Source organism: Mobula hypostoma, chromosome 6, assembly GCF_963921235.1.
Source record: "Mobula hypostoma chromosome 6, sMobHyp1.1, whole genome shotgun sequence".
In the NCBI taxonomy this organism is placed as follows: domain Eukaryota; kingdom Metazoa; phylum Chordata; class Chondrichthyes; order Myliobatiformes; family Myliobatidae; genus Mobula; species Mobula hypostoma.
Window position 1 is genome coordinate 88,003,937 of NC_086102.1, and position 14,998 is coordinate 88,018,934.

The window sequence follows — 14,998 nt, forward strand, 5'->3', positions numbered from 1 at the left end:
GGGCGGGAAGTGGGTTAGCTGGATTGCCCTTACATAATCAGTGGAATGAATGGCCTCATTCCCTGCTATCATATCATGGAGAATACCAGCACTGAGAACGAAATCATAATTCTGGCCGATTTGTGTTGATATCTTCAACATTAACAGAAATGCCAGTCATTAAAAACTTTTCATGTATCTATCATTACTTCACCTCAGGACATCTTAAAGCAATTGATAGCCAAATATTTTAGAAGAATAATCATTGCAATGGCTAAAGGAGCAAGGTGCAGAGATGGGGAGTGACTCATCTGAGTGTGAAATGCTTAGATGACTATTTGCTTCATTTTTTAAATGGGGAACAAATTTTACATAACGAGTTTTGACTCATTCAGTTGTGGGGATAGTTATCAAATTTGAAATGCTCCTCTATCAGTCCCCAGGAGTTCCTGCCATCAAGGAAATGTTAGGTGACCAATGAGAGTATCTGATTGCAACCCTTTCAAGGGATACAAAACTGTTGAACACATTTGTCAAACTAATAAGATTTATGACCAGCAGAAGAGACACAGATATAACATTCCCTTTTATTTCCCTGAAGTCTATTCTATCATACTTTTCCATTAACAACTACTTGATATTCCCACAAGGCACCTACACGAGGGGCACTTTACAATAGTCAATAAACCTACAACACACAGGACTTTGGAATGGGAGAGGAAACTGCAGCTCTGGTGGGAAACCCGATATGGACATGGGATATGAGCAGACACCAAGGGGAGCTGGAGGTCAGGGTCAAACCCAAGGCACAGGGTTGGGAGGTAGTTGCATTATCTGTAAATTCACTGCGCCCACACATGTCACACGGAGGTGTGAGTTCACCCAAATGATCCCACTGTCCCATTTTGGTCTTACAAGAGGATTTATCCTTTATTGCAAGCTATCTTTGTCCTTTACTTGAAAGGATTTGAATAGATGCAGTAAAGATGTTGTACTGCAATGACATAGGGCCTTGCTGAGATTGCTCCCTGAATATTCGGTACAGTTTTCATTTCCTTATCTACTTGCTGATGAGCGAGAGGATCAAAAATTCACCAGACTGGTTTCAGGAAAGGCAAGTTTCCCATTTGAGCAGAGATTTAACCGATGAGGCATGTGTTCCCTTGAGTTTAAAAAAATGTGATGTGATTTCATGGAAATGTACTATATTCTAACAGTGTTTTACATGGTGACGCAGGAAGGCTGCCTCCCTGGGCTGGGAAGTCTACATCTAGGGGTTACAGTCTCGGAATACGGGGTAGGCCAGTTAGGATGAGATGAGGAGAGATTCCTTCACTCACAGGCTGTGAGTGAAAGAATTTTTAGGGATTCTCTACCTCAGAAGGCTGTGGAGACTCAGTCACTGAGTTCAGTCAAAACAGATTTCTGGATATTAAGGAAGCCATGAAGGAGCGTTGCAGGAAAATAGTCCTGTGACTCAAGTCCTTGGCTAAGCTTCATGAACGGTGCTGCAGGCTCGAAGAGCCGGATGCCCGAATCAGCATCTAATTCTTATTTTAAATGCAGCTGTACTCTCTGCTCGCCTGGTCACAAGTTATAACCAGAGACTTTAGAACATAGAAATCGACAGCACATTACAGGCCCTTCAGCCCACAATGTTATGCTGACCATGTAACCTACTCTAGAGACTGCCTTGGTTTTCCCGAGCGCATGGCCCTCCACAGTCCTTTAGAATGGAATCACAGAGAGTGGCTACTCGGCCCATCATGTCCACAGCCACTGAATCCAGCCTTGCTTTCCAGCACTGCACCCAGAAGGCCACTGCTCAAGTACACCAGCCAGTCAGGCGTAATGAGGCTTTCATGCTAAATGACATAAATGCTAAAAGCTTCTGAGTGGAAAAAAAAAGCTGCTCGTCTCCTCTCTAATACAAGAACAGAAGGATTGAAGCTGGAGTAGGTCATCAGCCCCTCAAGCCTGCCCCACTGTTCAGTATGATCATGCCTGATCAATGCTGGCCTTAAACCTTCTTCTGTGCTAGATCCTCATCACCCCCAATTCCACGTTCTCCCAACTACTCAGCCATAGGTAGCATAGTGGTCAGCACAACGCTTCACAGTGCAGGCGACCCCCGTTCAATTCCCACGGCTGCCTGTAATTAGTTTGTACCTTCTCCCCGTGACCACGCGGGTTTCCTCCAGGGGCTCTGGTTTCCTCCCACCCAAAGATGTAGCTGTTGGTCACTGTAAATTTCCCTGATTACGCTAGGATTAAATTGTGCGAGCCTGTTCCATGCTGTATCTCAATAACTGAATACATAAAATATACACGTTTTATACTTAATAATCCACCCTCCCCCAGGGTTGCAGACACAGCTTTCCAGTGATTTGTTACCTTCTCAGGGAAATTCTAATCCTCTTCCAATTATTTAAAATCTAGCGCAACGCAAGAAGCTGCATGAACGCACTGGGTCTCGAACTGAAACGTTGACTGTTCATCTCCCTCCGCAGATGCTGCCTGACGCATTGAGTTCCTCCAGCACACTGTGTGTTCCCCAGACTCCATTCTTTCGTGACTTTATCTTACACGTTTGAACCTCACCCCCGGTTTTTGTACCCTTCTTCTTCTTAACTACTCTGTTTAGGTCATTCATAATAATAAACACATCATTTAAGCCTTCCCTCCACCTCCCAAGAAAGCCCCAGCTCTCGCCCAATATTCTGGTAAATCTACAAAGATAGATCAACTGGTTACTACCATATTCCCGCTGTTGCTCCGGAATAGACTGTGTGCGAACTAGTTTGTTGCAGACTCTATATTATACTGGCGGATAAACTTTCAGAAGTGCCTGATTCACCATACAACCCTTCATAGTGACCAAAGCCATGACGGAAACTCGTCCTTTCCGTTCCTGGCAGACGTGCAGGTTTTCTTACTTCGGTCATTTTCGACATCCACTCGGCAATCCTCGGATAATGAAATATTGGGGTGGTGGTGGCGGAGAGTCGCTCGGTCATTTCCGACGGTTCTCGGAGCGGAGCGTTCGGCAGTTTCCGTCGGATCTCGGAGCGGAGCGTTCGGTAGTTTCCGTCGGATCCCGGAGCGGAGCGTTCGGCAGTTTCCGTCGGAACTCGGGCGTCCCCGCCTGGTTTCCAGACGGGCTTTATGTCTGCCTGGACGGCGGGGCGGGCGAGGGAAGGGAAGCGGTGCGCCTGCGCGGTCGCCATCTTGCTCAGCTTTCCAGTGACAGAGACTGTGTGAGTGGGAAAATAGTAGAGACGGGGAGCCCGCGAGTCGCAGCCTGTCCTTAGCAACCCCGACCCCGGCCCCGAGAACGGGCGGCAGCCCTCCCTCCCTCCGCATCCAATACCCATCACACCCACAGTCAGTTTTGAATGATGCAGTGAAAAGGTCAGCACCACCCCCTCGCTCCCAGCAGCCGGACCTGGGCCTGCGATGCTGCAGCTGCAGCCGAATCAGCGCCGGGCTAGCGAGCGGGTGGAGGGGTGAGGGTGTTCCGCTTCTGTTACCTGTGATTGAAAGGCCGGTGGCCGTATTCCTCACTCCACACCCCCCGCCCCGCGCAACCCGGCACCACCATCTTCCTTCCCAGCCCGCCTCTCCTCCCCCAGCGGCCCGTTTAAATGAGCCGGCGGCAGGAGAGGTGGAGGAGGCGTCTCCTTTGAGTTGCGAAGGAGGGGGGAGGAGGGTTGAGCAGACGCCGGCCGGCCGCTTGCCCGCCCGCCCGCCCGGAAGGTGGGTCAGACTCAGCTGAAAGCCGCGGGTTCCCCGCTCGGAGCGGGCTGGTTTGCCGCAGTCGGCCGGGCTGGGAGGAGGGGGGAAGTTTGGTGGTGATAGTGTGCGAGTCAGGGGAGGGAGGGAGGGAGGGAGGGAAGGGGTTTTTTTCCTTTTAATTTTAAATGCGATGATGCAGCAGTCGGAGAGCACGGCGGACAGGAAGATGGCGCAGCCGCTCTACCCTCGGCGGAGCAGCAGCGCGGCCGGCGCCGCCGCCTCCTCCTCGGCCACGCTCGGAGGCCTGATGGGTGTCGCAGCCGGACGCCCGCACCCGGACGAAATGCCGGGTAACCTGCGCTCAGCCGCCGTGGTGCCGGGCTCCGGTCCCAGTGGCGGGCCCAACCCCGGGTCGGTGCCGCCTCCGGCCGCGCCGCATCCGCCGCAGAGCCTCAGCCTCCATCCTTCTACTGCACCGCCGGGGCCGGTGTCTGTGGCCGGGGCCCAGATTAAGAAGAAGAGTGGCTTTCAAATTACCAGCGTGACTCCGGCACAGAATAACGCCGGCTCCAACAACAGCATCGCCGAGGACACCGAGAGCTACGACGACATGGACGAGTCTCACACCGAGGACCTGTCTTCCTCCGAGATCCTGGATGTCTCCAGGGCCACCGACTACGAGCCTGAGCGTAGCTCCTCGGAAGAAACTTTAAACAACGTCGGGGATGCGGAGACCCCCAGCGCCTTGTCTCCGAATCAGCCTCGCCTGCCTCAGCATCAGACAACTTTGTATAATGGCAGCATCCACGGTCTCCATCCACACCACCTACATCACCCTCATCCGCTACACCACCACCATCACCACCACCACCTACACCCAGCGATGGTGCCAGGGTCCGGGTTGGTTGGTGCCACCGCTGCTACCCCTCCTTCGGCAGGAGGAATAACGCCTTTTGCAAACGTTGCTACTAGTACTGAGAAAAATAGCATCAGTGCATCCATTCCTGGATTGGTGAACAGCTCGGTTGGCCCCTCTGCACCGCTGACATCCAATATCGCCCCAGCTAATGGAAACACCAGGAGTGTAAGTGGAGTGAGCAATATTAATAGTAATGTAAACATCAGTGTTGGTGGGACTAGTGGTAATGTCATTGCTAATGCTGTTGGGGGTACTACCAGTGTTGTCGGGGCTACTAGTACTGCAGCTTCCACAAGTGCAGCAGGAGCTCAGGTGCCCACAGGAAGCCAGCAGCCTGCAATTGGCAGTTCTAGATTTAGAGTTGTGAAACTGGATTCTAGCACTGAGCCGTTCAAGAAGGGCCGATGGGTTTGTACGGAGTTTTATGACAAAGATAATGCTGCAGTTCTGGTCGAAAGCTTGTCGATGAACAGGACAGTGGAGAATGTAAAGCAAGCAGCGGCTGATGCAAATCTGGAACGGGAAAGCACAAGTGGAGGGAGTTCGGTGAGCAGTACTTTGAGTGCAATAGGTTATTATGTTGAGAATGCTGGCAATGGAGAGCCAGCTCTGGCATCTGGACCTCAGCAACAGGCCTTTCAAGCATTGTGCAACCAGCAGCTTGATCTCAGCAGTAGCGGCCCCTTGCCTCAAAGTGCTTCTCAGCCGCAGCTCGCGCAAATTCAGTTGCATTCACAAGATGTTATGCACGCACAGCAGAAGACAAGTACGCCTCTTTCTGGTAGAGCAAATATCAGTAATGTGACTGGTGTTCCACAAGCCCCAATTCCACAGCAGTTACCATACCCTCAGCAGCAACCTTCACAGACCTTGCCAGCTGTCGGCCAGCCTCAGCAACTGTCGTATGCTCAGCCACAGCCAGCTTCACAAATATCAACACAGCATGTTATGTCGTCAAATGCAACTGCTGGCATTACAGAATACGTGCAGCATTCTCAGATGCAGCCTCCTGCACAAGTTGTGCAGCAGAGCAGTAGTGGAGTTGGATCAGCAGCACTGCCAGGCCAAGCGCAGTCTGTATTAGCACAAGTGCATTCTGGACTGCCACCAAGTCAACCTGTGGGACACGTTTCAGCAATGATGCCACCTGCTGGTCCTGCCAACGGGCAACTGGTAGCAGGTCAACAAGGGAGTACAATGTCATTGTTACAACAGTCTGTCTCTTCATCTATAAACCCGTCAGCGCAGACTGGCTTACAAGCAACTGCTCCTCCACCTCCCTCAGCACAGCAAATTGTACAGCCTTTGCAAGGTGGAATGGTACAGCAGCCAGGCAGTGTGCCAGGGCTTGTGCAGCAAGTACCTACAGCGCCACAGAAACAGCAGTTATTAACACAACCTCAAAGTCAAGGAGTTGAGAATATTATTCAAAGTGTGAACAACCAACAGATAACTGGAATAAGTTCTACACCATCTACTGTTACTGCCAACCTGCCCAGTATTGGATCTAATGTATCCACCAGTATACCTACTGCACCCGTAAGTGCTGTTCCGCAACAAACCACCACTCAGACTTCTGTGCAGAATGGTAACCAGCCATCCAATCCAACAAATGTGAGCCTCCCTATGGTACAAGGAGGGCTGCAGAAATTGGCAGCAGTCTCTGGCCAGTACCAAGCTGCAGGCCAGTCATTGTTGAAAGCAGTGGAAGATTCCGGCCCATCTGCAGACCAACCAGTGCTTAATGTACATCAGGTAGCTATTGGAGAAACTGTGTTGAGTGCAGCCAATGCTCTGGTCCAGGAAATTGCCAGCAGTGCCAACCTACCGGCTTCTGCGTCACTTCTACCCTTAAAGACATTGCCACTGTCCATGCAACCTGTGGATGGTGAAGACGAGAGGTAAGAGTAGGTTTTGGCACAACAACTTATGAGTTCTTTAAGAAAATGATGTATGCTCTTTACTACATGTATGTGCACCTGCCAAGACTTGTGGTGTGTTAGTTTTGTGCATTTCGTGTGAATGGTAGCTACACTTCACATGCTCTGGACATTAATGTGTTTTTACCCTGAGTTCAGCGTTTTCCCACCTGTTTTGTTCAGAGGTATTTAAACTACTCACTGTTATCTGATATTAACTAAATTCAACTTGCCCAAAGGAAGATGATGGCCTTATCACTTATTTAGTAATTTTGAAGGACAGCTTTGTTTTTAATCTGTAGTTTGTGAAGCTCTTCTTTAAGTATTCATTAGTTATGAAATTGAGATTTAAAGAGGAAAGGTTTACTTTGCAGATACAATACTTATCAAAATAGTTCGGGTCATTTGACCCATGTAGAATATGAGCTGAACACTGAATCACCCAATGTTTGGCCTGCCTGTCCTACATTGCTGTTGAACAGTGTAAGCTATAGCGCTCTAATCAGGGGGCTTGGTTCTTCCTTCCTTTGCATTGATGATTGGCATGGAGCTTGTGTAAAACTGGTGCCTTGTGCCAAAGCTTGTACAAATGCTTAACAGATGGTTAATGGATTCGGATAAAACGATGGCTGTCAATGATAGTGTGATCTCAAAGCCCCTGCAATACAAGTGCAACTTTTTTTTCGTCGTGTTTTAATAAATTACCAGTTTCTATTCTTTTTCCATCTCTATTTAAAAATGCCTGTTTTGTTTTTTAAATTTAGGAAAATTTCAGCCGAATTGGAATTTAAAATGCAATGTTTAATGCAGTTTTTGAAGACTAGTACAATTTTGAGTCAAAGCAGACATGAATCTGCATGTAGAATATTTTCATTTGAAATGCAAATTTTCTTTAGAAAATATGTGCAAGAAATAGCATATTCTGTTTATGTGGGGACTCGAGGTTTTATTGTGAAACTGTAAATTTAATTTCATTACAAGAATGCACTTGTAAATCAACATGTCTTTTCATTAGCTTCTATTCTGTGGACGATGGAACCAAGGAAAGATTATCTCCAGTTAAACAATGAATTTCTACATTTTTAACTGTTCTCTGGTGTTATGGCAGGAGCATCATTGTCTAAGTTCCATTTCCAATTTTTATTGCGATATTATTCCTGGAAAGATGCAGCTGCATTTGTGATGCTTTTCAGTTAAACTTTGGAAATTACAGGAAGCAGTTGGTGGCTGCAGAAATTTGCACCAACATAAATTGTATCCCACAAGAGAATACAGTTTGAGGTTTTTTTTACAGTAAGTTTTCAGATTTAGGATACATTAGCTCTGCTTAACATTTAATAATGGAAGCCCTTTTTAATGTGTACTTGAGTCCACTGCTGTGATGTAATATGTCAAGTTAATATATTTCAGCAGTGACATCTGGGCACTAATGTAAGACTATTCTAATGGTTAAGAAATTCCAGTTCTCCCATCAGTCTAATATTTCCATGCTTTGATCCTTTGAGCAACAATATACGCTCCCTTGTTTTGATTCTGATTCTAAATAATTATCTGAATTTGAACCATTTTCTTCACTGCCTTGGTGGTGGTTTTGATACAGAGCTGAGTTTCTGACCACTTTTTCTTTTCACCTGCTTGCTGGTTCTCCATTTCTTCAACTTCACTCTTCTGTTTCATCTCCATAAACCTTCATTGAATATATATGAAACTATTCCTTGGGCTCTTTCTATCTTGATTCAAAATTGTGTTGATCTTAAATGTCTATTGTGACTTGTTCCATGATTGATTCCTGTGGTGAAGAGATTATGCTTGTTTGAATTCAGAAGACTGTGAGACCATTTTACTAAAATATATAACAAAGGTTCATAAACAGGGACCAGGGTCTTAAAATAAATTAGTTGGCCTTTCATCCCTGTCCTGAATTCCCATTTCTAAAGTTGTTGACAAGATGGGAAATGCAGGAGCCATTCTGATGTAACATTTTTCCCTGAGTAGAAATAGAGGTTGTCTAGCTTGACATTCTGCAGTAAACTTTGGCAAAAATTTTGACCTTTTTGTAAAAAAAAACTTGAAAGTTTTCCTTCAGGAAAATATTTTAAAATATCATTGATCTTCCTAATGTTCCTGAATTTAAAAAAATATTTTTGGATGTTTCTACTATGTGTGAATAATTCATTTACTTAGTCCCCCTGTTTCACCAGTCTCTCAACTTGTTGGTGAATCTATCAAATCCTAATTTTATTTTACACTGTCTTCAAATGGTGTACCACAGTATTACTGCCTACAGTATTCATTATACCCATTTTTTTTCTTATTGCTAGTACACATTTCTTGAAGTCTTGTGTTCTTGAAATCTCCAGAAAGTGGCTCATTGAGATTTATATTTGTTATTTGTAATTTTGGAAAGAGATTGATAATTCGGTCTGAGAGGTTTTTAAAGGATTGATAATCCTTTGGAAAGGCAGAAGCTAGTATGATAGGTTGTGTTTGTGTTTGTTTTTGGAAATGGTTAGGAGCAAAAAGGATTTTGAGAAGGTGCACAGGTATGTGGGTTTCAGGTAATCATCTGAACTAGTCAGGAGAAAAGATTTCTAGATAAGTAGGGGAAAATTGGAGAATTTGGTGATAATTTTAAGGATCTAAAATGCAAATTCCAAATTGGAGCCAACATAGGTTACTGAAAACAGAGGTAATGCGTGAATGTACTTGGTTTGGCTTAGGATATGTGCAGTGGGTTTTGACAAGCTGCTGTTGTGGAAGTGGAGGAAATTGGCTTACAAAAACATTTTGTATTTTGAACTATTGAAGGCATCAAGTCTTATGCAGCCTTTGCTTCCCTCGAGGAAATTGAGGGTTTGGAGAAATAAAACCCATGTACTGTATTGAAGGAACATTTCTGTCAGTTCCCTATATCTGTTGCAGTCCAGTGTTATGCAGAAGTGTATTTGACCCACCAAGCTTGTGCTTCCAATGATATTAACTCGAGTGCATGCTCTTCACTTTAATGCAAAAGCTGTTCAAGCTGGAACATTAGAATGAGATAAAACTACTTTTCCTTGATTTGAGATGATATGTGAAATATTTATACATCAACATTTGATTTCCAGTTTGCATTCCATCAGATGTGTATTCTATATAGAGTAGCGAACATTGGTTACATTCCTATAATTCTCATTCCAACGGAAACAACTGAACATGAAATATGTTGTGACCCAAATCTCTTCAGCAAGGAGTTCTCAGTCAACTGATTCTCATTTGTCTGTTGAGGGTCGAAATTTTTTGACCCTTTTACAAATCCTGAGAAATACTGCTGGCGTTGTGATTTTCCCCTTGTAGTGCCCTGTTTAGAAACATAGAAAACATACAGCACAATACAGGCCCTTCGGCCCACAAAGCTGTGCTGAACATGTCCCTATCTTAGAACTAGGCTTTACCCATAGCCCTCTATTTTTCTAAGCTCCATGTAGCCATCCAGGAGTCTCTTAAAAGACCCTATTGCTTCCGCCTCCACCACTGTCGCTGGCAGCCCATTCCATGCATTCACCAGTCTCTGTGTAGAAAAAAAATCTTGCCCCTGACATCTCCTCTGTACCTTAAAACTATGCCCTCTCGTGCTAGCCATTTCAGCCCTGGGAAAAAGCCTCTGACTATCCACATGATCAATGCCTCTCATTATCTTATATACCTTTATCAGGTCGCCTCTCATCCTTCGTTGCTCCAAGGAGAAAAGGCCAAGTTCACTCAACCTATTCTCATTAGGCATGCTCCCCGATTTAGGCAACATCCTTATAAATCTCCTCTGCACCCTTTCTATGGTTTCCACGTCCTTCCTGCAGTGAGGCAACCAGAATTGAGTACAGTACTCCCAAGTGGGGTCTGACCAGGGTCCTATATAGCTGATTGGTAGATTTTTAATGTGGTCACGCAGTTAAACTGTAAGGGGCTCTGTATAGCTTGTATATTTGAAATTGTGATGAAAAGTATCCTTCCGTCTGAATTGTAGATGTGTGTACTGGTATAGCAGGAGGGTATTTTGGGCATTTTAATGCAGAACTTAGACTATCTAATAAAGCAAGTCCTGGAGCTGGAAAGTCACTGACAAGCATCTCATGTAGTGATATCTCATTACTGTAGCTTTTAGGACTACAGATCCATTACATCTAAGTGTAAAGTGTTTGTATGAATTAAACGTTTGAGGACATAAATAATGTTGGAAATGTACTAGGTGAGGACGGGGACAACAACTCAATCAGATTTATTGTCACTGACTTGGATAATGTGAAATTTGTTTTGCAGCAAAGGCACAAAACTACTATTACAAGAATAGTTGTGGTGGGGGTGCTGGGAGAAAGGGAATTATAAGATGGTGTTCACAGACTGTTTATAAATCTGATGACGGAGGTTTAGAAGCTATTTCAGAATCATTGAGTGTGGGTCTTTAGGCTACCCTGCTTCATCTCTGATAGTAATGAGAAGAGGGTATATCCTGATTGGTGAAGGTCCTTAATGGCGGATGCATTAATAACAGCCATAGTTCTACAGCATGGAGACAGGTCATCTGACACTCTGCAACCATCAAAGATTTCAATGTTTCCAGGCTCATTTTAAAGCTGAGATTAGGAAATATGAAGCTGATGAAGGTAATTAACACGGATAACTAAATATTTGATATTTAAAAGTGGAAGGCACCCTTAAGTGAAAGAGACTTTGAGTGAAGGAATCAAGAGTAGATGGTCCAATACAACTGTCAAGGAGGTGAAGGGATTTTGCAATGGACAGGAAGCTACAGGTTGAGAACTCAGTAATGGCTGGGGGATGATGTTATTGAGATTAATGGGGTGAGGTTGAGATAAGATGTGTTTACCAGGACAATTTAAATTGGGGAACTGTGACTGGGTGCGATTGTAGGACTGAAAGCTGAGGTTTTCAGTGGATGGTATTTTTTCTAGTCTAAGATACTGGTGGTAGGATTTTGGAAGTCCTGAAGTTGAGAAAAGGTTGTGTGTAGGAGGCAGATTTATGAAGTATGGAATATCCAAGTATCTTTAGAGAGGATATGGTTTGTTGGAAGCTCAGCTTGTGTGTGACAAACAACCTCCAGCAGTTACTAGCTGTGGTGAAGACAAGGATGTTGATTGATCTCAGAGTTTAAGAATTGAAGTATGCGGAGGTGTTGTAATTGAAATATCTCATTTGGCTGATTTTTAATACAAGCTACATTTGAAGGGTGGAGGGAAGACCTGATTATATTAATTACATGGGAAATCTGATGTTATGTCGTGGGTGATACTGAACTACAGCATGTTATGGACAAAAGATGTGGTGCCAAAGTTAATTCTTTTGAGAGGCTTTGAAAGTAGCATTGGGTGAAGTGTATTTCATACCTGTACACTGAACTTTATCAACTTAGCCTATCATTTTTCCAGCAGAGTGAAGTAATTAATGCTTTCAAGAATAATTAAGCCAAACTTTAATGGAAAAGATTAGAAATAAATTGAATTGGGATCTGTTATATGCTGTTTAATACAAGAAACATAAACTCAAAGGAATAAAGTAATTGGAAAGATTAAAGAACTTATTTAATTGTAGAATGATTTGAATAGACAGTGGGCATTCAGGCTACTATGTCTCTGTCCTCTCTATGAAAGAACTATTATCTGCATTTGGTTGACCGCACTGTTGTCTAAAGCAGAATGGTGCAGGTTCAAGTCCTACTTTAGGGACTTTAGAACATGAGAATTGACTTGCACTCTAGTAAGTGAGGGAGGTGATTGCTGCCTCAGTTGAGCAATAAAGATGCATAGCACTATTTTGTAGAAAAGGCAGGGGAGTAATTGGCGAAGGAGAAAAGGCAAAGATATTTAAACCAATGCCTAGACACTATTATGTCTTGTTTTTTCCAAAATTTATTTTCTCCAAATTAGTTATGTTTTCTGCATTACAACTAAAATTAAGTGCTTAATTGGTTGCAATTCTTTAAGATGTTCAGAGGTTGTGAAGGCAACATAAACTATGCACATCTTTCCCCCAAACAGCTGTAATTCCTTCCCCTTTGATTTACTTGTACTGTTCTCCGTTCAAAATGGTTATTCAATCTGGTTCTGCAACCTGTTCATTCCAACTCATAATAACTCACAGTTAAAGCATTTCTCCTCTGCAGCATTTAGTTCTTTGGTATGATATGATTCGTATTCGTAAGTTTTTTGCTGTGCTATCACATCTCAAATCTCTTCCTCACTTCTCTGTAAGGGGAATGTTACAGCTGGAATTCTTCTTCCCTGATAATCCTTTTTCTTTTTCAAATTTGCTTTCTTTGCAGAGAAATAATAGAATTAATTTAATGTGTGCTCGATTTTGCAGCCATTCTTCTAAAGTGCTCACTAAATGACATTTGTTCTACATTCTTTCTCAATTTTTCTGTACATTTTCTCTCTATGTACTTACTAAGTTGTTGGCATGCACAAACTGTGCTGTAATCTTGAATGGATCACATTTAATCTCAATTTTTTCCTTCAGTCTAGATGAAGTGTCTCAACCTGAAACATTGACTGTCATTTCCTTCCAAAAGTGCTGCCTGACCTGCTGAATTCCTCCCAGTATTGTGTGTGCTGCTCCACATTCCAGTAACTGCTGTCTCTCTCTGATTCTGTCCTTGTTTAACTTCTTCCTTTGAGTATCTTAAGTGTTGTTTATCACCAGAATTGAGCCAAGGCATTGATATTGCTTATTGTTAACTTTCTACCACATTGGCTCAAATCATCACCAAACAGACATCTGCTCTCACACATCAGTTTCCTCCTGTTATAATTGATATATTTGAAGTGCATTATTCCATTGATTTTTTTAATTCCTTCTATGGGTTCTATTCTTGTATTAGTTTATAATTAACGGTAACTGGTAAGCCTCAATATCGGGTTTATATCAGATAGTTATCCCCATAAGCAGTTTGAGTTGTTTGTTTTCAGGCAACTGAATTGGCACCTCAAACTACACACTCTTGACTTTTTCTGTTCATCAGCATTAGTCCCCAATACTGCACCAATCCCACAACTTTGATTTTCTTTATTGATCTTCTGAAGGTGTGTTTGTCTTCTGTTGTCAGGCATCCACCTAATAAAGTTCTAATGGACCATTTATCATATTTGAGACTGGTCGATCTTTTTGGCAATGATTTGAAAGTGAACCAAACTTTTGTGATCTTAGTGATATCTTTTTACCCCAAGGTAAGCTACAGACAACATTTGTCCATGTCTGTCCCTGTTCAACTTATCTGATGTTTGACAGTTATGTACTCCTAATTTTTTCTGTGTGATCCTCTGTAAATGAAGTTGTCCATAACACAATTGTCTATGCCCTTGCCAGTATGACCCTCATACTTGCTGACTTTGTATTGACTCCTAGTTAAGTAAAGCTTTTACTTTTTAAAATAAAATCTTTAAAATTCCTCCATGGCCATGTCCTTCACTAACTTTTCAGTATTCTCTAGCTTCCACTGCCCTGCAATATCTGTGCTGATCTAATTTTGTTTTTCTTTGTCTCTGAATTGCCTTACCAGTAGTCTCTACTATTAGCTGCCAAGTCCATAGCCTCTTCTGCTTTTCATCTCTACGCCTCAAAATGCTTTGACAAGATAAGCATCTGAATTGTTTTTTCAACTGCACTATTATGTTTATTTTTTTGAGAATGCTCCTTTTGACAATTTTTCTCTGACCATATTATTGAAGTACAAGTTATTTGTGGCCTTAAAAGTTATGTCTTGCAAGCTTTCACATTTGACTCAGGATGTAGCATTTTATTTATTGCAGATATAGCTGTTTTTATTTACCATAAAGATCAAAAATTACTTATTGTTCCAAGATTGGCAGTAGCAGAATTGATGATAAAAACATACAAATTAGTATTGGATTAATGAAGGCCAATTACTGCAGTCGAAAATCTGATCTTTAATGTGTTACTTGTGCAGTTAATTGTGGTTTTCATTAATATACTTCCTCTGAGAAATCTTAACTTTTGGTTTCATGGCTTCACATAATTGTTGAGATACTGAATGCACAGGTTAGATAAATGTGTTTTTAATGTTGGGCAATCTGATGCCCAGATTGTTTCTGTTGATGATAAAGTAGCAATAATGTATAAATTGGTTTATTGGTCAAGGGTTTGTGAAGTTGTAGTGAATATTAGTGTATGTGGCTGCTGAAAACTTTTTTTTCCCTTCTGAAAATAAGTTGAGACTGGCATTTAGTGTAACCGAGTGCTATTTGTAGCACTGTAGCAGTGTGACAGGCCTTAACTTCATTGGTTCATATACTTATGCTCCATTTAACTCTCTTCTCCCCTTCAATACACCTTTTTCTTTTCAGATTTCTCTTAAATGCATTAGTGCAATTTGCCTCAATAATTCCATATAGTAGTGAGTTCTGTACTATCATTTGTAATTAATTTTCTA

The 14,998-nt window shown here is 42.9% G+C and overlaps 1 protein-coding gene across 1 annotated transcript in view; it reads left to right on the forward strand.

Annotated features, from left to right (window-relative positions):
• Positions 1–3,873: 3,873 nt before the first annotated feature.
• The window catches only part of tsc22d1 (TSC22 domain family, member 1), a 228,525-nt gene continuing 217,400 nt past the window's right edge, over positions 3,874–14,998 (forward strand). The window contains exon 1 of the mRNA XM_063051170.1: positions 3,874–6,534. Within this exon, the coding sequence (XP_062907240.1) occupies positions 3,905–6,534 (2,630 nt within the window). The 5' untranslated portion in view covers positions 3,874–3,904. The remainder of the gene's footprint in view (positions 6,535–14,998) is intronic.